Genomic DNA, 21,936 nt, shown 5'->3' with positions numbered 1-21,936 from the left:
CAGACTTTTATTCATTCTTGGTAAGCATATTGAACCCATGTTTTAGTTAAAATTCATGTTAACATATAAGTTATATTTGAAAATAGCAAGCAAGACGATTTTTTAATAAATTGCCTATCATAAGGCGTTTAATGTGGGTAAACATCAGTTGTGAGAATTTTAGAAACTTATTCAGATTTTGCATCATCAAATTAAGTTTGTTCAATAATTTTCCAATCTTAGAATGTTATGTTATTGATTGATGACCTTCACCCCGAATTGAAAGTTTTCAAATTTGGCTATTTGATTTTTTTTTACAAACTGTTGCAGTTTGTTGTAATAATTTCGTATACGGAACTTAATACAGGTCCATTCAGTGATATTTGTTTGGAATCATTTGCATTGTACCTGATTTCATTGTAAAAAAAAATAGAGGAAAAGTGATCAACTTCACTCCAGATTACGGTAATTTAAAAAAATGGTTGCCCCGGGGTACCTTAAATTAAAAGGTCCATCTTAAGAAAAGGACCTTTTAAAGGTCTTTAAGAAGTTATGAGGATCCATTCTTAGGTGACAATCATTGTGTAAGTGACTAAGCCTTATACTTGGTGGCTAGTTGAAACAGAAAATGATAGTGGCATTGGTAAACTTAGAAAATAAATTGAAATATAAAATTTTATAAAATTTTAATCTTGTTTTTTGTTATGGGTTCCATCTTACTGAATCTGTTTCACTTAGCCACATTCTATATAATATACATTAGACACTCAGAATGTATTATTGAACGTGCTGTATGATAACAATCAAAATAAGATATACACAAGTTTTAGTTTATGAAAACTTATATCAGCTAAGATAATAATGCAATACAAAAACAGCTTAAGGAAAATGCATATCTTGATAACTCTACTAATAGTCCGTCAAAACCAGCAAAAACACCCTTTGCAGTGATAGTAATATCTCAGCATAGTAAAACACGAAGTGATAAGTCAGACAAAATTAATCTAACATATATTATACATTTTATGATACAAGAATGTTAGGAATATAATATTTCAGTTTACCATAGAAGTCCATTTCTCAGAAATAAATTCGTACGTTTCTATTAAAATCAAACAAAATTTCACCATCGCAAGCACTATCCGCTACGTGTGCTTTGATTACCTTACAGTAGTGTTACTCATAAGAGGAATATATATTGAAATATGGTGCATACCAAATCAGGACAACACAAAACATTATCAAAATAAGTTATGTAGGACGACAGGATGCATGTAAGGTACGAGCTAGAATCAGGATAACTGGCAAATGATTAATTTCTAGAAAAAGGCACCAATCACAATGAGGATGTAGTGTGCATACCGGGATGATACCATTCTAATTGGGTTTCACGGGGCAATTACGGAAACCGAATGTTACAGCAATTTCTTAAGACGGGTCCGTTCATAAGGTGATTACCTGGAAATGGCAAAAGGTTGACCTCGTGTAGGTTTTGTGGGGTATGGTAGGAATGCGGATTTGTGGATTTGCTATGGTAAATTATACAAGAGAGGGTATTTACAAAATAAAGTGCTAGGAAATAGTTAACCTTAGTATTATCCTGTTCGATTATTAGAGAGTTGTGATTCTGTCACAGATGTTCTGATTTAAAAGGAAGAGTGACGATAAAATCAAAGAATAACAATATCAAGAATGCCCACTCCGCTGATGCTTGGGGGACACTACCGCAGCTCTATATGCGGATGAAAGTTCAATCTTCAGCTAATTGTATACGAATATCAAAACATACGCACACAACCTTCTCTTATGACAAATCAAACACACTGTTACAGAGAGCTTCCACCTTGATAAGCTTAGAGAGCGCCACTTGTCTTGTCGCTTGACGTTTACACATAAAAAGACAAGAGAGGACATTCTTTCTATTTTCATTCTTAAAAAAAATCTTTAAAAATGTTTTCGAAAAAAATGAAAGATTTTTTTTTTAAATTGGAAACAGAACATCTTCAAAACCAAATGAACCTCAGAATGTTCCTTAGGGTATGTAACTAAAACAACATGAAAACTTCATCAAAATCGGTTTACTATATTGTCGCAGATATTATCGATACAATAAAATGTGATTTTGGTAATTTTGTGCACACCGAGGTGCACCCATTTTGAAAATGGTTTAGGCCATAACTTTTTTGTTAGCTGGTCGTTTAACCCTTTCAGGACGGTTGGGTCATTTGCACCTCGCTGACGCGTTCTACAGCGCCAGCGGCGAGGTTGGTGAAAAAAGTCGTCCCGTAGGGGTTAAATAACCTTGAACATTCCAGGATATAAACAAAATGCTTTATGGTATTTAAAAAGTAATTATTTTGCCTAACGAAAAAAAAAAACCTTGAGATTTGAAACAGAAAAACGTGTATTCAGAGAAGCATCAGGGTAAGGTCAGCTGTTGGTGGTGTTTTTGTAGAACAATGGTTTATGGCGATAAAATCATTCAACATATTCTAGGGGGCGGTTTGGGATTATTTAAAATTGTTCAAGAAAACCTACCATTTCTAGAACTGTTAATAACATTTTGAGAGGCTGAAATGATTCGTATACTTAGTGAAACGAGAACTAGGTATTAAGTAATACGATTGCGCCTACTTAGTTCTCTTCTAAACTAATATTAATTAATCACATAATTATGCAATATCTCGATGTTATTTACAGTCCGACTGATTTTAATCAATGCACAAAAATACATTGATAGTTGTGCGTGTCATCCAAGATTTTCAATTCCGAACGCAAAATGCTAAAAACGTTGTGATTGTTCGTCAATTAAATATTGGTACCAAAATTGTGACTTTTCAGTACAATAATTATTTTCTTATCGAGATAATGCGTTAGTATGCCATGCTTTTTTCTATCTATATAGTATTGATATCAGTGGTAGACTGTAAGTAGCGCATTTGGCGAGAGCTAATTGTTCTATCACGTTTTATTTTATATACCAGATATTATGATTTTTCATTTAAGCCATGCATTTCACATTTGGGTTGTGCGTGTTGGCAAATCTGATTTGTGCAAAATTGCTTCATAATCACACACGTACGCACGTGCTCAGGTCAGTTCAATAGTTGTTGTATTTATCTTTGAAAGTAAATTAAAGTTATCCCTTTGAATCATGCCATCGTTAATACTTAAAACATATGAATGCTTCAACCTAAAAAAATCGTATATACATGTACATCAGAACCTAAAATGCCGCGAAGAACCATCAGTAATTGTTGCGATTTCCGTTGCCGTTTCCCAAATTCGACCGAACATCAACCACAGATCTTACCACTTTTCTCGGCAGCATTACCAATGCCTTCGCTAGCCTGCTTGACAAGAGTATCGATTCCGAGCTTTTTCATATCGGCTCTCACTTCTTCGAGAGCTTCTTCACTAGCTTTGAACGATTCCGACACAAATTCCGTTTCATTCACCGACGGTTGCACCTTTTTGTCAGCATTTTCGCCTGTACTCGAAACAATTGGCTCTTTCACTGTTTCGCGACTTATTGGTGGTTCTTGTCGGCAGAAAGTGAAAAAATAAAGAAAAATGAAAACAATATAAACCAAGGCATGAAAAGAATACAAAACATAAAACATCATCATGTTTAATGTGTTCTACGCAAGATATGATTAAGGCTAATAGACACCAATATTGAGCAGAAAGAAATATAGCTAGATTTAGTAGGACATCTAATAGTGTCAAGGTACATTACCCTCTGTATCTTCACTGACTCCTCGCCTGACGAACTCGTTTTTGTCACCTAGCGTACCCAGATCTCCTGCTTGGCATATCAGAGAAACACGGTAGAAGTAGTTGCGCCAGAAGTTCTCTTCCGTGATGCTGAAATGTTGTAGATAAAAACATGTAAGTGAAGGGAAGATTTCTCTGAACAGTTGTGGTGCTTAAAGTTACCATTATTCATGTTTGCCAAGAAATAAAAAAAAAAAAAACTACGCGTAGAATCAAAATAATAAGAGAAACAGTTCTGCAGTCCGTTTGCCATGGTTTGTTTTGTTTAGATATAATATTTGTGGAAGGTAGCTAACCAGTGAATCAAAATTCATCCATCGCGCAACAATAATGACAATGTCGCAACTTTTATTTGGGGATGTTCATAAACCACGTAGACCAAAATTTGGCAATCTCAGACCCCCCCCTCCCCCCTCGTAGACTTTTGTCCATACAAAAATTTTGTAATTTGTATGGAGCGTAGACTTTGGTCAGACCCCCCCCTCCCCCCAAAAAGTCTACGTGGTTTATGAACGGCCCCTTTGTTGCGACAATCCTCCCAATGCGACATAAGTTTGTCCCAACTTGAAAATAATAGGATTAACATCGTAGGGTAAGTGTACCAATTGTGGCTTTAGTACCAATTATTCGCCATAGTTAATTTTCACCCTTTAACGATGTACATCAACAAGAAAAAATTTGTGAACTACAGATCACGTTCACAAAAGATAGTCGCTCTTTTTTAAACTCCACATTTTCCTCAAATAATGTTAGATATAAATCATTTTACTTAAAATGTCGGCTTCCTTGCACCCTTTTTCGCCATAGTGTACCAGTTATGGCTAACTCCATAAGGAATGCATGCAAATAGTGCGAAAAGGAACCGAAGTTAAAAAATATAACCATAACTGGTACACGGTTCCTATCATTGGCACACGCTGTAATCAATACTAAAAGTAGTTACGGCTCCGTTTCTATATTTTTCCTGTAAAGAATGGAAATCCTCTACGATTTTCTTCTTAATTGCCTCAAGGGGTGCTTCGGAAATTTAGAGATGCATGTCAGGCACTTGATAGAGCATCCCAGTCAACCAGTGATCGTATAGGATATTGAATAAGATGTTAAAGTGGAGGCGATATGCGTACATTTTACATGCGCCTAAATGGAGGCATGCACGCATATGGCCTCCACTTTATCATCTTATGCAACATCTTATACGATTACTGGTTGTCTGGAATGTTTACTGGTTGGCGAATAATGTGTCAGTACGAATAGGTAGGTGTACTGCTATCTACTTCGTCGCCTTTTCTTGTTAAATAAAAGTCATATTACAGATTATTTCAGAAAATCTCACATGCGTTCTTCCATAAATGTCACATTTTTTACGAAATCTGACATGAATTGCTTCACCAATTCCTCCATGATTTTTCACAAATTATTTCAGAGATTGTTTGAGGGATTACTGAAGAAATTCCTATGGATATTTATCCAGAATTTTTAAACCAAAGATATTAAAACTTGATTATATCCCAATAAAGTTATAAATAGCAAGGTTTGTTATAATTTATTATCTATTATCTATATACAGCCATTCCATAAAAAACGATATAGTGTATCTCCGATTGTCGTGAAACTTGGTGGGCTTGTAGTTCTTCGGAAATAGTTAGACCCGTATTTTTTTAATTTCGTCATTAGGATGACCAATTTTCATATAGGGTGGTCCAAAAAATTAAGGTTTTTCAAAACTAAAATTTTTCAAAAAATCGTAACTTTTGAACCAGTTGACCGATTTTAAACTTCTTTTTTTGTTTGAAAGCTATTGAATTGTAGTTTTCAGGAAAAATACGTTAAAGGGGCTAAAATGTTAAAAGTATTATAAAATATGCAAATATATTAGTTATTTCACGTTTTCATGGTCTCGGGACCAAAGAGGTACGCTGGTTTTATATTTTTATCAGAAAATTCAGGAAATTTGGCGTAACATATCAAAAAATCAGAGATGTACGTTTTTTAGTTTTTGAGATATGATTTTTTGAAAATAAAAGGTCAAATTTTCCCATACAAGACACTTTTTTAAATTTGATTATATTTTGATTCCTTATAATATTATGGATACCAAAACCACCAGGAATCACTTTAAAAAGCATAGTTTTATGAGAATTTGCAATTTCAAGCAATTTTAGAGTAGCTAGTACTAAAATACATGACTCTCTATATTCAAAAAATTATATCTCAAAAACAAAACAACATACATTTCTGATTTTTTGATATGTTACGCCAAATTTCCTGAATTTTCTGATAAAAATATAAAACCAGGGTACCTCTTTGGTCCCGAGACCATGAAAACGTGAAAAAACTAATGTATTTGCATATTTTATAGTACTCTTTACATTTTAGCCCCTTCCTAGTGTAGAATTAGCATTTAAGTTAAAATACACAAAAATAAAAATAAAAAAAAAATAAAAAAAATTTTAGCCCCTTTAACGTATTTTTCCTGGAAACTACAATTCAATAGCTTTCAAACAAAAAAAGGAGTTTGAAATCGGTCAAATGGTTCAAAAGTTACGATTTTTTGAAAATTTTTAGTTTTGAAAAATCTTGATTTTTTGGACTACATAAAAATTGGTCACCCTAATGAAGAAATAAAAAAAAATACGGGTCTAATTATTTCCGAAGAACTACAAGCCCACCAAGTATCACGACAATCGGAGATGCACTATATCGTTTTTCTATGGAATGGCTGTATATATAAAATGCAGTGGCATACGTGGGACCGCGCATAACTTGCGAACGGAAGGTCCAATTTTGGTCGTATTAGTTTTGTTCTGTTTGTTTTCACCCAAGGAAGGTTTATGAGGCAAAAAACATCGAAAAATTGAGAGTTATTGAAAATCATTTTTTCATACATTTTGAACGGGGACTTGAGCTTGGCTAAAGACTTGAAACGTCAAAAACCCGCAGTAGGCAAGAGAAAGTTTTCCGGGGTCAGCTAGTAATGTTATATTTTTGTTAGAATCTTCTAGTCGGGATCTTCCTGGGATTTCTTTATAAATTTCTTCAGCGACTTTAAAAAAAATTGGTGATCCATTCAGAAATTTTCTGCAGGGATTCCTATAGAAACTTACCTAATTCTTTCATGCACCCATGCTGAAATGTATCCAAGCATTAATTTAAAAAATATTTTACGAGTTCCTGAAAAAATCTCCCAGGGATTTTTAAAGAAATTATTTTAGATACTCCTTTGGAAGCTCCTCGTAGATTAATTTAAAAAAAATCATCCAGGAAATCCTGAAAAATTTCAGTCATAAATTCTTTCACAAAATCTTCTAGGGATTCCTCTAGACTTTAGAATGTCTTACATAAACTTCTCCACGAGATCTTTGAAAAAAGTCTAGTACGGATAGCTTCCAAAAATGTTGCATGGATTGCTTTACAAAATACTTCAAGAATTCCTTTCAAAAAATCTTGCAAATATTGTTCAAGAAATTCATCTAAAAATTCTTCAGATTTTTTTTTTCATAGAGGTTCCAAAAATTTTTCAAAGCATTCAGCTAGAAAACCTTCCATGAACTTTCTCAAAAATACTCTATGGATTTTTTTTAGAAAATGATTCACTAATGCATTGAGAATCAAACATTCAGAACTCCTTCAAATGTTTACCAGAAGCTTTCTAAAGAACTTTTGCCAAAGATTGCAAGCGATTGCTACAATAGATTATAAAGGAAATTTCCAAAATTTCTTCACCCTTCTTTTAGATATTCCTTCAAGACAGTTCTCTTCCAGAAATTGCTCCAAGGAATTCTTAATAGAGTCTTAGAAAATCCTCCAATGATTCTTTCAGATTCTTTCAGGGATTCTTATAAGGATTCTTATGGAAAGCCTAGAAGACATTCTTGAAGAGATTGCTGCAGAAATTCGCACAGAGATTTTATCAGAAATTTCGCCGAGTATTTCTATATGTAAAATTTCCTCCAAGCATAACTCTAGGAATTTCTGGCTTCCTCCAGGAATTCATTAAAAAAATTGTTTGGGATTTTTATTAGGGGATTTCTCCAGGATTTTTTTTTCAAAAATATCTCAAAAGGATTTGTAAGGTATTCTTCAAGGGGTTTCCAGGTGTTTCTTCAGTTATTTATTCTAAAATTTCTTCAGAAAATCCAGGTATGGATTATTAAAATATATGTTTTTTTTTAGAAATTCTTTCAGGAATTCATTAGTTTTTTTACTTCCTTCTGAAATTTCTTCACCGATACTTTCAAAAATATCTTTAGAATTTCTTCAATATTCCTAGAATTACTTCAGAAATTTTATCAGGAATTTCTTCAAAAGTTGTTCCATTGATTCTTTCAAAAGTTATTCCAGCAGTACCTTCAGGAATTACTCAAGCAGTTCCTTCAGAGATTCCTCCAGCAATTCATTCATGGGAATGTATCAGCAAGTGTACCAGTAAAGGGGCGTCAAAATCGAGAAACCATGACTGAATAGCTCTGATGTTTTGGGAATAATTTATTACACATCTTGTCAGTAATCTGCCGAGGCATTACAATGACCTTTTCGTGGAATATGCTACACATTTTGGAATTCAATCAGCTGAGTACACGCCAAGATAGTATAAGGCATCCACCAGAATTCTCGGTGAGGATGTCATAATAAATGTTGAAAGAAATTTGTTAGAAAGCTTTGAGGAAAAGTCTGGCGAATTTGCGTGCATCCGCCAAAAATTGATAAGGGATTTGTAAAAAATATCGCCAAACAATCATCCCATATAATCCGCTCATCGACAAAACGAGATATTTATAAAAAAAAAAAAAACAAAATAATCCACCTAGTGGTGAAAATGCCTTTCTCGTCGAATATATTCTCACAATCATTCCGTCGACTTAAGCCAAAGTGTTCCTGAATCCGGATATTTTTAAAGAAAAGCAAGCATTTTATCAAAGCCATTGACTTAAAACTTATTGATGGCACATAGTCCGACGTTATGTTCAACGTATAAGCATGGCTGAATATTATCAGACTTCTCAGTTGACTGCTTGAGCACCTTCACTAACATTGGAGGCTGATCAATATCAAGACGATACTAACAAGCTAAGATATAACTTTATACACAACCACACATCACTTTGCGGTCTTCGGAAAAGTTTTTTATGCACATTTTAGGCTATATTTTATTGACCGTTGAAAACAAGAACGATAGGTAGTGAGTATAGTGAGACGTCTGTTTGTTATATGGGTTTAATTTGTCAAGATTTTGTTCTCTTACACATATTTATTGCACATTTAATGCACATATTGCATTGATTTAATTTATTTTCGTAGTTCCGGCGAAGCACCAACTGCTGGTTGTGCAACCCTACTAGTAGTCTCTAATGTGGTATGAGCCTTTTTTACAGGTAACCGTTCCTCGGGTTATTAAAAAAGCTGTGATGTGATGTGTCGCATGGTACATTTGATTACTTTCGATGCGGTACCGGAACTGGTTCCGGAGCACTATCGGGTCTCCCAAACATAGTCTGAGACTATTTCATTGCTAACGTTCATTAGGTTAGGCTTGCAGCCCTCAACAAACTTCGTTAGGGTGATATCTAACGATTCTTTCAGATTCGTGATCAGCCGGGTATCGATGACTTCAGGCTACAGACAAACATTAGGAATTCGTTCGATTGCTTCGAAAGTATTATAAATTTCGTGTATGGTACACTGAGAAAACTCATCTTAAGAAGGGCATAAGTTTGTCTTATGAAATTTCGACATCAGAAAAAGTTTTGATTTCCATAAGAAATTCTTATGATATCATTTCAAAAGACATCTTTTGAAATATTTTTGCGCAATATAAAACAAAATCGCAACCTGGAATCGAACCAGGGACGTCGAAATCAGAGAACGCGTGCTTTACTCACGCGCCCATCGACGCTTCGAAAGTTGGAACGGCTGGAGTGCAATAATATGTTTGGCTTTTCGGGAAACGTTTCATACGATATCTTATGATTTTCATAAGAGCCTTCTTATGAGATTTTTCATAAGAGCGCTGTAATGAATTTCTTAAGAAATTTTTGCCCCAGTGTACGGTTACCGGATATTAAGGATTTCATACAAAAGATCTTACAAGTGGGGGAGAGCGTACAGAAAAATCTTGAAAATTGCAGTACTGAATAAAATCCCTAAACAAATACATTTTATCTTTCGGATCGTTCTCATCATCTCGGATCGTTGTACCATAGTTCTTTCATATTTTAGTTAAAATAAACGTAAAACAAAGCCTAACTAATAATTAAACGACAGCTAATTGATGGAAAAAAGTCACTTACATTTTAGGTACTAGTTCAAATCGCATTTTCTCTAGCTCTTTGTCCTCGTTCATGATGGCTAACGCAATGGGATAAGAGACATCATAATCGAATTCAAACTCAACCCCGGCTGGTGGTGCTCGCACAAAGTTCCGACGATCCTGCCGACGACAAGAAGACACAGAGCGGAGAAAGCATAAATTTAATTAGCACTGTTGTTACTTCCTCAAAAACCAAAGCCCGCAACGCTTACCGCTGACAGACTGAGGATTTCTTCTTTAATTTTGGCTTCGTTTGCGTGACCGGTCCATGGGCAAGCACCTGGACCGCTGCCTCCCTGCTGGTTCTTAATGAATGCTTCCTGCTCTTTGTTGAACTCGCCGAGAAGGGTCTAGAGAGGAAAAATAGGAAACAATAGAGCTTTCATCATTCTTGTGCCGAAGTCGCTAAATGGCGGTGCCAACTAACATTATCCTTTAGGTGTTTAATTTTATCACCGGCCTTATTGAACGATGAATACAGGAACGACCCGATCGATTTGGCTCCAGCTGTGACTTTGTGGGTAACTGGAAAGAAGTATTAGCAATTGTTTAGCACTATCAACATTGCCACCATCGCCATCGTATACTGTAAAGAAGAAACAACATGTGTTGGCTAGTACCTTGACCAATTTGTCCGGCGTTTTCGTCTGTTGGTGTTCCGGGGCCTGTGGCGGGACGAGAATCAGCTCCTCCTGTGGCACTGGTGTTGGAAATGAAAACATGAAACGAAAACCGAGGTGTTATTCTTCCAAGTTCAGCAAGTGGCGGTTTAGTTTGGTAATCGAAAAAACGGTAAAATTAACAAAGTACAAAGTCAAATCCATAAAGTTTTAAACTAGATTTCTTCTTTAAAAAATATTTCAAAAAGTTGATTATAGGGGAAAATGCGAAAAATACGTGTTTTCATAGCTATTGGAAAATGGTAATACTTAGGAACTATATCGTGTTCGATGTGAGTAAATAGTGTAATAGTGTAAAAATTCAAAACTATTGTGGAACAAGTAAATACCTGTGAATAATCAAAATACTTCGTACAAGTTTACTACAGTTTGAACTGGAAAAAAGCAAAGCTCTTACTAATAGTATGGCCCTATATTTATGGATTATAGAAGCAGTGCAAGACAAAGTTTGAAGATTAATTATGCAGACACGAAAAATACGTTTCAACTTAATTATTTAAACCATACACAAGAAAGAATATGTTACAGTTCAAATGAGAAGAACAATATTTGGCGCATTAGCCCTAGTGGTGCCGGCAGGATAAACGGTAGACATTTCAAATTTAATTTCTCGATATTCAAGGTGAAGATATAACGAAACCACAACACGAATTTTCAAGAGCATAAATCTGAAGAACCAAATGTCGGTTTGCGCTGAAAAGTTGATCGATTGGTAATCACCGACGGGTTACAAACCGAACAACTTTTCCATGCAAATCGTCATTGTGGTTCTACACATGTGTGCACTTGAAAATTTTCACTTGTTTTGGCGTTTGAAAGTTAAAACTCTGCTAGAAACACATTGCTCTCTAGTAACACATGATTATATGTCATGTTTTTTTTATTCCTTGTTGGGTATATAAGTCACTGCGACCAGTTTTTAGATCTATTGTGACAAATGCCCCAGTTTTATTTAGCTATGTCAAGTTGACGTATCACCATTGGTATTAGCAATAATCAAACCTTGACTGTAAGCGTGATCCCAACACGGTGATACAGTTCGGATGAACTGCACTACCGCATTGGGGTTTGTTCTCCAGACATCTAAGGGTTCAATCAGCCCCTTGTCGAAGAACCTAATTCTTTTAGCTGTAATTGCCGGGCAATGGCATAGCAAATGTTCCGAGTCTTCTGTGTCTATGCCGCAGAAGCGACATACATCATCTTGAAGTTTTCCAATTAGCTTCAGATGATACCGGCTCGGACAATGACCTGTTATAAGGCCAGTAAACGAACTAAGATCTTTTTTAGAAAGTTCTAGAATTTTGCGAGTGTTTGAAATGTCCGGCTTTATGAAACGTTTCGACTGCCTTGCAAAAGTGGTGTTTTCCCAGTTGGATTTTATTTTCTCATGTTCCCATGTTTTAAACTCCATTCTGATTTCAAAGCATTTAGAGCTGCTTGGCTATCAGACATCATGCAAATTGTTGAATGTCTGTAGTTTCTGCGTAAGCAAATATTACTGCATTCTAAAATCGCCTGGATTTCAGCTTGAAAAACTGTAGGCCATTTGCCCATAGGAATTGATACGTTGATCCCGGGGCCAGTCACTCCTGCACCTACTTGATCGTTCAATTTCGAACCATCAGTGTAAAATACGATTGATCCTGGGTGTAATTCTGGGCCACCATTTGTCCACAGATTTCGCCCAGGATTAATCACTTCAAAAGAGCGTTCAAAATTGTATCTTTTTCTCATCCAATCACTATTATGTAAGATTAGAGAGCCGATACTAATTGTTTTCAGAATACTGAGATGCCCGCTCAGGTCACCCTCAAAGAGTTGTGTAGTTCTTTTGAGCTTAAAAGCACTCTTTGCAGCTTCTAATTGAACAAATTGATGCAGTGGAAGTAGATGAAGTAAAGTGTCAAGCGCTTTAGACGGTGTACTTCGCATTGCACCGGTAATTGAAAGAGTAGCTAATCTTTGAAGTTTTTCCAGCTTCTTTTGTGCTAATCTTTCATTTGTTTTAGGCCACCATACCAGTGACGCAAAGGTAATTCTGGGTCTCACAATTGCCAAGTAAATCCAGTGGATCATTTTTGGTTTCAATCCCCATTTTTTACCAAAAGTTTTCTTATTGATCCATAGAGCACTTGTAGCTTTACTAAGTACCTGCTCGAGATGTAAGTTCCAATTTAGTTTACTGTCAAGATATACTCCAAGATACTTGACTGTATTTGAGAGTTCCAAAAAAGTTCCTTTCAATTTTAAATTTGTAATTGTTTTTTTTTCTCCGTCGTGAAAATGGTACGATCGTGGTTTTAGAAGGATTTATGTTCAATCCTTCTTTATCGTACCACGAGGAGACCAAATTTAAGGCAGTTTGCATTCTGTTAGTGATAACGTTACCACGAACTAGAATGACTATGTCATCAGCGAAGCCAATTACTTCGAAGCCTTGTGCTTCCAGTTTTTTGAGGAGATCATCAACTATTATGATAGCACGCCCCCTTGTGGACACCCTTTACTGCTCTGACGGTAATAAATGAGCTGCCAAGGTTAGATGAAATCTCTCTTTTAGATAACATTTCTCCTATCCAATCAACAATGCATCTGTCAAAATCACGTCTTGACATAGCATTCCTCATTGAATCGTAAGAAGTGTTATCGAACGCTCCTTCAATGTCAAGGAACGCAGCAAGTGAAATCTCCTTTGCTTTAAAGGATCTTTCCAGTTTTGTAACCAGCTTATGAATTGCTGTTACCGAAGATTTGCCTTCTTGATATGCAAATTGGTTTTGGCTCAATGGGCTTTTTGTTAAATATGACGATTTGATATACTCGCCTAGTATTTTTTCCATTATTTTCAACATAATGGACGATAAACTTATGGGTCTGAAGGATTTTGGTGATGATTTATCCTTCTTATTTGCCTTTGGGATAAAAGTGACTCGCACTTCTCTCCAAGCTGTAGGGATATGGCTTAATGATAAGCTTAATCGGAATAACTTGGTTAAAATAGGTGTTAAGATTTCTTTACCCTTCTGCAGTAGTACAGGAAAAATTCCATCCCTACAAGGCGCTTTGAAGGGTTCAAAGGAATCAATCGCCCATTCAACCTTTTGTTCAGTAATAATTTGATCAGCCAGAATGCATGCATCACTCCTGGCACCTTCTAACACAGTTTGTTACTAGCGTATCGCGGTAACAATAAAAGACCATGTATGGTTTCCGAATTCGTAGCGGCCTTTATTCGTCCGAAGTTTAGGACCGTTTTTAATTCCTGTGCATGTAAACAATATTTTTAGGGCATGTTTTAGGGTTAAGTTTTAATGTGTAATTCCTTACGTTTAGTGCATATATGTGTGTCTTTTACTCTCGTTCCGGCACTAACTTCCTGCACACACTGTTTTGCTATTCAGTCCTCATAGAATTAATCAATCAAGTCTAGATTTCGCCCAGCTTCTCCGTACGTAATAGGTTAGAGTTGTACATATAGATTCTAAGTTTAGGATAAATGTTTAGTTTAAGGCCAAGTTATAAATTTACAAACTCTTCTACCTGAGAATTCACTTGCATGTAAGAATAGTAATTAAGAAAATAACTTTAGCGTAAAATATAGCTTTTAAGTAACAGATAACGTGATCTTCGTAGATTGTACTTCACTTTTCGATCCGCTTTGTCCTCAATCTGTTTAGTCATCTCATCTGCCCTGACAGCGTTCATTGTCATCCGATACGTGACGCGCTGTCATACAGACGGTTGTGTCGACTGGCAGGGTTGGTATTGTTAAGGTGGTATCAACGCCGAGGGGCTTCGGCGACAGTCCCCCCCAGTTTGGGAACTCCATCTCTGAGTTCGCTAACTCCTCTTTGCCCTTGACGTCAAGAACCGCAACGTTTACAGCTGGCCTCTCGTAGACTCCCTTCGCGGTTTGTATTGTTACTTTACGTACCTGCCCGTCGCGATTGACTGTACCTATGACGCGCCCCTTTGGCCAGCAGCTTCTCGGGAGTTCCGGATCGACGATCAGCACGATGTCACCTTCCTTGATAGGCGCGACCCTCTGGTGCCATTTGGTGCGCCTTGTTATCTCCGGCAGATATTCACGTAGCCATCTCTCCCAAAAGTGGTTGGCGAGTATTTGGGATTGGTGCCAGCCACGTCTCAGCGCGATCGAGTCATTTTCCAGCAACGACCAAGGTTTGGACCCATCGGAGCTTCCTAGTAGCCAGTGGTTTGGTGTAAGCGCAGGAGCTGCTTCGTCTTCGATGGGTACATGTGTCAGAGGTCGAGCGTTCAGGATACCTTCGACTTCTATCAACGCGTTCCGCAATTCCTCACCAGTTGGTCGTGGAGACGGTTTGAGCTCCAACAGGGTCCGCTTTACGGACTGAATCAGCCTTTCCCAACTTCCCCCCATGTGAGGGGCTGCCGGTGGATTGAAGCTCCAGGATGTCGTGGAACTGACGAACTCTTGTGCCATCTTGTTCTGATCGACGGCCTTCAAAGTTTGCTTCAGTTCGCGTTCAGAACCAATAAAATTGGTTCCTCTGTCGCTGTAAAATACAGCTGGAGTTCCGCGCCGGGCAATAAAGTTGCGCAGTGCCATGATGCAAGAGTTAGTGGTTAATGAGCTAGCTAATTCGATGTGGACTGCGCGTATGGTAAGGCATGTTAGTAGGACCCCCCACCTCTTCTCAACCCTTCTCCCAATACATACTTCCATAGGGCCAAAGTAGTCTACCCCAGTGTGGGTAAACGGGCGGACAAATGCGGCCAGTCTGCATGGAGGAAGATCTGCCATTGCTGGAGGTCGTGGGCGTGCATCTCTCAACCTACAACGTTGACACTCTGACCGGATTTTGGCGTAAACGCGGCGCAGTCGACTTATGCAAAACTTCTGGCGCACTTCGTTTATCACCGACTCATGATTTTGGTGGTGAAACTTGTCGTGATAACTTCGTACTACGAGGTGCGTTATCCGATGATCACGAGGTAGAATAATGGGATTAATAGTATCCGGTGATAGGTATTCACACGCTGCGGTTCTGCCTGCCATGCGCAGCAAACCTTGTCCGTCGATGAAGGGGCTCAGCTTGTATAGCGGGCTTCGTTTAGGGATCGCTACTTTGCTATCGTTCCGAAGGAGAACAGCAAACTCGTTTGGGAAACTGTCTTGTTGCGCAGCCCGAAAGTGGAAGGTTTCTGCGTTGCGCATTTCCTCCTTTGTGATGCCGCACGTTAGCCGAGGAAACCGTTTCGGCTGGGCGTTCGCAATGAACCGGAAAATATGTGCCGTCGTACGTATCAGCTTTCTCCAGTCACGGAATCTCTCTATCGGGAACTCCGACTTTGCCGTTTCGTAGTGGACGTGAATGGTGGCGCGCAACTCTTCAGTGGTCTCTTCGAGCTTAATGGGCACAGAAGGCCATTCTTCTTCTCGTTGCCAAAGGAATTCAGGCCCTTTGTACCATCTGCTTTCAGCTGTGAATGAAGGACGTCGCTGCCATTTGGTTCCTTCATCAGCCACGTTCCATTTCGTTGGAACCCATTTCCAGTCAGCAACGTTTGTTAGATCCAAGATCTCGCTAACCCGGGCAGCCACAAATTGACTATATCTACGGTGATCTGCGCATATCCACGAGAGCGCGTTCCTGGAATCTGACCAGAAAACACATCGAGAGATTGTAAGGTCCAATCCCTGGATAATGAAGTGCGCTAGCCTTGCGCCAATGAGGGCCGCTTGGAGTTCTAATCTAGGAATAGTCAGGTATTTAAGCGGCGCTACGCGGGTTTTCGCTGTAACTAACGAGCACTCAACAGTCCCTGCTTCCACGAAACGGAGATACGCAACGGCAGCCATGCCGTTTTCACCGGCGTCAACAAAGGTATGTAATTGGATCTCCGTGTTTTCTCCTGCTGACGTTTGAAGGCGAAAGCAGCGTGGTATTTGGAGACTCTCGATTTCCGGAAGAAGCCCTAACCACATCTGCCACTTTTCGAAACACTCTCGATTCACTGTCTCGTCCCAAGTAATACCCGTTCGCCAGATGTCCTGTAGCAGTACCTTTAGGAACATTAGGTAGTGAGCGATTAAGCCAAGTGGATCGTAGATCGTCATCATGGTGCGGAGAACTTCTCGCTTTGTGGGGTAGCGTTCGCCAGTCAGCAAGTCTTCGCCAAGCCTGCTCCAGTTTATCTTGTACGTGAAGCAATCCGTTTGTGTGCACCACCACATGCCTAGCACCTTTTCAGTTGCGAGAGTGGACGATAAGTCGAGACTTTTCTCATGATTCAAGTCGCCGTGGAGGGCTGCCAGAGCTGTGGGCGAGTTGGACATCCAATTGCGGATTTCAAATCCTCCTTCCTTGTGGACGAACCAGACGGATTTCGCTAGCTCGATTGCTTCTTGCTCTGTTTCAGTACTGGTGAGCATGTCGTCTACGTATGTGCACCGTACGATCGCTGTGACTGCAGCTGGATGTGTTTTGCTGAAGCGTTCTGCGTTCGTGTTCTTTACGAACTGGGCAGTTGTCGGTGAGCAAGAGGCCCCAAAAGTCATCACCTGCATGACGTAAGTGCCGGGTTCAGGCTGGCCTTCCTCGTCACTCAGGAAAAAACGTTGACTGTGCTGATCTTCGTTGCGAATAGCGACTTGGTGAAACATTTCACGTATGTCTCCACAAATTGCGAAACGATTTTGCCGGAATCTGTACAGCACGTGCATTAGCGGTTCCAGCAAGTCTGGTCCGGTCAGGAGCGCAGAGTTCAGCGAGACTCCATTCGTCGTAGCAGCCGCGTCCCAGACGAGTCTAATTTTGCCTGGTTTATTCGGGTTAACAACGGGAAAAACTGGTAAATACCAGACACGTTCGTGGTTTTCTGCCAGTTCTTCTGTGGTTAGTTTACGTGCGTAGCCTTTGGTAACGTATTCTATCAGCTTCTCTTTCACTATCCGAGCTAGTTCAGAGTCCTTCTCCATGCGGCGTTCCAGATGGTTGAAGCGTTTCAATGCCATCGCCTTATTGTTTGGTAAACGTTCGCTGTCTCGCCTCCATAGTAATCCTGATTCGTACCTCACGCCGTTGAACTGGGTAAGCTCCCGCAATTGTTTCATAGCGCGCTCATCTTCTTGGGAACGAATTTGTTTGACTGGTGATGTGACGCCAAGGCTTTCGAGTGAAAAGTACTCCTTCACCACTTGACCGAGATTTTCATCAGCTTTTTCGGTATCGTGATCGCAGCAAGAGACGTGATTTGTGTAATGAACCATGTTCACAGATTGTTCTGCCGGAGCGCCGCCGTATATCGTCCAGCCAAGGTTTGTTTTAATAGCGATCGGTTGACCGGGCCTTCCTTCGCGACTCTTCCTCACCAGCGTTGCGTGTGCATGTTGAACTCCGATCAGGAGTCTCGGCCGGACGTCACGATAGGATTCTACGGGAACCCCCTTCAGGTAGTAGTATTCCGACTGTAGCTGCTGAACATCCAGTGTTTGACTGGGTAGCTGCAACTCTGTAACGGTACGAACGTCCTCAAAGCGGAAGCGCTTTCCCTTCAGTCCGGAGATTTCAATTTGAACGCTGCGTGACTCGTCTTCCGATCTATGCAAACCGCCAGTCCATTTTAGACAAAGTGGATGGCGTTCTCCGGAAAGGTTCAGTTCCTTTGCCAACTCTTCGTCCATGAGCGTTTTCGAGGATCCGTCATCCAGAAAGGCGTAACAGTGTACAACAATACCACAGCCGTACACAATGACTGGAACATAACGGAAAAGGATGGGACTTGCCCCCGACTGATGTGTGTTACAGGACTGCTCTTCACGTTGTGGTTTCACTACCGCCGCCGTTTCTGCATTCAGTTCCTTATGCAACAAGGGATGGTGCTTATAGGTGCATCCGCTCACACCACATTGCTTCGATTCACAGCCTCCTTTGTGTTGCTTCAGACACTTCCTGCAGACTTTAGCTTCACGAATTGTAGACCACCGTCCGTCATAAGACAGCCCTAGGAACCTTCCACATTTAGCGAGAGTGGCGCAATTTCCCTTACAAACGATGCAGGCCTGAGAGTAGACCTTCTTTTGTGCCCCTATAGATCTGGTCATACTTGGTGGTGATGCCTGCTGATCTTCCTTCTTCCAGCTCGGCTGAGCGGTGTGCGTATTCAGGAATGCCTTTGAGTTTTTGCGCGGTTCGTGACTTTGATGTACTTCTTGATTCCTGCGTGGCTCGGCAACTAGGCAAGCGTCTTCTGCCATATCGTACATCCATTTGCTGAAGGCCGCCAGGTTGACCTTCCGCAGGCTGCGGGTATGCCTCGCCCATTCCAGCTTCATCGAAGCAGGGAGCTTTCCAATCAGCTCGCCCAGTAACGACGTATCTCGCATCAAGTCCCTCTGTCCGCACGCATCGATCGTTGCTTCGAGATTCTGAACTGCCAGCGCAAAGTCGATCATTCTGTTGATTGAATCTGGCTTCAGCGGCGGCATGGCAATTATCTTGTCCCTCAGCGAATGAATCACGAAACGCGGTTGCCCAAAACGCAGTTTTAGGGCACTTATCGCTCTATCCACAGTTGACGGATGAAGCAAAAAGCTCTTCACTGCGGCGAAGGCGTCTCCTCTCAAGCAGTTTCTCAGCCGAATCATGTTTTCGTCGTTGGTGTAGCCACACATCCGAGTCGTGCTTTCGTAGGTGGAGAAAAATATCGGCCACTCCTCGGGGTTCCCTGTGAATGGTGGCAGATCCTTCGCAACAACTTGACGAGCTGCGAGTTGGTTACGGTTCAGGCTACAGTTTAACTGGTTGCTGCGTGTAACACTTTTCTGCATGCTCCTAGGGTCCATCCTTGGTGTAGAGCGCCGAATCGGATTGAATTTCGATCCGTTTTCTTGAGGATCGTCATCGATGTCTTCCTCCGATGAACTTCCGATGTCCTCGTCTGCACCTTCGCTTGAGTCCGTGCTCTCGTCATCCGTGTCCGAGTTAACTCCGTCACGCAGCCAATCCTCCACTTTGGAAGCCCCATCTACTTCATCACCGTCTTCTGCGCCTTCGACCTGCTCATCGAGTTCGGCGAGTTCTTGGAGTACACTGTACTGCTGCTCTATTAACTTCTTCTTATCTTCCAGCAGGGTTCGCTCAGCATCTAGTTTTTGCAGTTGCAGTTCCAGCTGTGCTCTGGACGACTTCCGCGAAGTTCCCGATTTCACCGATGCTGCCTTTATACACTTTGCCGGCTGATCCCCCAGGTGCTTCCGTTGTTCCTGTAGATCTGGTTGCTTCGTCCCGGATTCCTTCTTCGCTTTGCCTGTAGCCTTCTTTTTTGGCGCTTCCGTCCTCGTAGTTTTGGAACTGCGACGAACTTTCCGATTATCATCACACTTCACACACCGCCACTGTTTTTTCGCGATACGATCATCGACGCCCACGCAATTGTAATGGTGCCAACCATCACAATCATCGCACTGCACCATCCGGCTGTGATCCGCGAAACGACACGTTTGACAACTGTGACCGATCGTTTCAGACTGTTTGTCCCGCGGGGAAGGGACATTGTGTTCCCGACTTTTCGACGACCTACTTTTGACAGAGGGTGCCTTTTTGTCCCCACCGGGTTTGAGAAGGGTATCTTTATTTGGGTTCATCGTTTGGGGTTCGTTAGGGGGGTCTACATGCGCGTCTTCAGATTGATTAGCTAAGCTCTTACCTTGATTACCAGTAGTGGCAGCAGCATTGGCCGAGTCCGACATCGTTCTTCGGTAAACGAATTAAAAAATTTGTTACTAGCGTATCGCGGTAACAATAAAAGACCATGTATGGTTTCCGAATTCGTAGCGGCCTTTATTCGTCCGAAGTTTAGGACCGTTTTTAATTCCTGTGCATGTAAACAATATTTTTAGGGCATGTTTTAGGGTTAAGTTTTAATGTGTAATTCCTTACGTTTAGTGCATATATGTGTGTCTTTTACTCTCGTTCCGGCACTAACTTCCTGCACACACTGTTTTGCTATTCAGTCCTCATAGAATTAATCAATCAAGTCTAGATTTCGCCCAGCTTCTCCGTACGTAATAGGTTAGAGTTGTACATATAGATTCTAAGTTTAGGATAAATGTTTAGTTTAAGGCCAAGTTATAAATTTACAAACTCTTCTACCTGAGAATTCACTTGCATGTAAGAATAGTAATTAAGAAAATAACTTTAGCGTAAAATATAGCTTTTAAGTAACAGATAACGTGATCTTCGTAGATTGTACTTCACTTTTCGATCCGCTTTGTCCTCAATCTGTTTAGTCATCTCATCTGCCCTGACAGCGTTCATTGTCATCCGATACGTGACGCGCTGTCATACAGACGGTTGTGTCGACTGGCAGGGTTGGTATTGTTAAGGTGGTATCAACGCCGAGGGGCTTCGGCGACACAGTTGATTCATCATCTTCATGAATATATCTCCTGGTTTCATTGGCCTCAGTTTGCGATATAGATGCATTCTGATCAGTGAAAGCAACGATTGAACACGGAAAGTGTGTTTTCATCATTGTTTCTAAGATTTCTTCGGAGCTCTTCGTATGTCATGTTTATTGGAGGGTTTCACCGAATTTCAAAGTAAGGAGGGTTAGGTTTCTTTTAATGTTTTTGATGCGTAGAATGGCAACAGGGTCCACAGGTAGCTACAAAATGCGAATGGACCGGTCCGGTCACCCTGAGTTCCACAAAATCCATATTTCCGGAAACATGCCCCTGTAGTCCAATACTATACTGACAGCCATTATAGGTATTCCGGAACCCGCATCAATTGGTTTGATCCGCATAGAAATTTTCTCGATAGAAATACGATTTTTTACTATGCTTTTCCATGATAAAGCAAAAGCAAAAAAAAAAATGACTAAACTTTCACTCTCATTTACGGAGTTTATGCAAATGATTGCACTCGGTAATCATTGTTCATCATTCAACTTTTTAACGACCAGTAACTGTTGATTGCGTCCCTCAGACACCGTTGTCTATCCTAGTAATGTTTCTGCTGTTCCATGGAATAGGAATAGAAAACTGTCTATACTGTCAAGCGGTCTGGCTTCGATCACATTTGAAAACATGGTTGAATAAATTTCTCTGATACAAAATTTCTAATCAATTGCATAAAGTTGGCGTCCATAACTGACGTAGCATTTCAGGGTGAAGGGGGAGTCCCTGATTAAGCTATGAAT

The 21,936-nt window shown here is 40.1% G+C and overlaps 2 protein-coding genes across 25 annotated transcripts in view; both read right to left on the bottom strand.

The window, feature by feature from the left end:
- LOC109398814 (synapse-associated protein of 47 kDa) overlaps positions 1-21,936 on the bottom strand; it is a 97,622-nt gene that overhangs the window by 12,375 nt on the left and 63,311 nt on the right. For 19 of the 21 annotated variants that reach the window (XM_062856130.1, XM_062856136.1, XM_062856125.1 and 16 more), the window contains 6 exons: positions 10,684-10,763; positions 10,491-10,588; positions 10,276-10,413; positions 10,044-10,183; positions 3,719-3,846; positions 3,293-3,520 (listed from right to left, as the gene is read on the bottom strand). In XM_062856130.1, the coding sequence (XP_062712114.1) occupies positions 3,293-3,520; positions 3,719-3,846; positions 10,044-10,183; positions 10,276-10,413; positions 10,491-10,588; positions 10,684-10,763 (812 nt within the window). The remainder of the gene's footprint in view (positions 1-3,292; positions 3,521-3,718; positions 3,847-10,043; positions 10,184-10,275; positions 10,414-10,490; positions 10,589-10,683; positions 10,764-21,936) is intronic. The other 2 variants (XM_062856138.1, XM_062856139.1) reach the window with 1 other exon arrangement.
- On the bottom strand, positions 13,926-21,153 carry LOC134289723 (uncharacterized). Of its 4 annotated transcripts, none has more exons than XR_009998638.1 (3): positions 20,673-21,153; positions 14,074-20,607; positions 13,926-14,008 (listed from the first exon to the last, which is right to left on the bottom strand). XR_009998638.1 is itself a non-coding variant. In XM_062856108.1 (3 exons), exon 3 carries the CDS (start codon positions 20,480-20,482, stop codon positions 14,429-14,431), a length of 6,054 nt encoding a protein of 2,017 aa, XP_062712092.1. In that variant the 5' UTR covers positions 20,483-20,607; positions 20,673-20,826; positions 20,886-21,153; the 3' UTR covers positions 13,936-14,428. The 4 variants fall into 4 exon arrangements, 2 of the variants coding, with proteins under 2 accessions (XP_062712092.1, XP_062712091.1); XM_062856108.1 differs by having other exon boundaries at positions 13,936-20,607; positions 20,673-20,826; positions 20,886-21,153; XR_009998639.1 differs by having other exon boundaries at positions 13,937-14,227; positions 14,287-20,607.

Source organism: Aedes albopictus, chromosome 3, assembly GCF_035046485.1.
Source record: "Aedes albopictus strain Foshan chromosome 3, AalbF5, whole genome shotgun sequence".
Classification (NCBI taxonomy): domain Eukaryota; kingdom Metazoa; phylum Arthropoda; class Insecta; order Diptera; family Culicidae; genus Aedes; species Aedes albopictus.
This window is presented reverse-complemented; position numbering and strand designations above follow the sequence as displayed.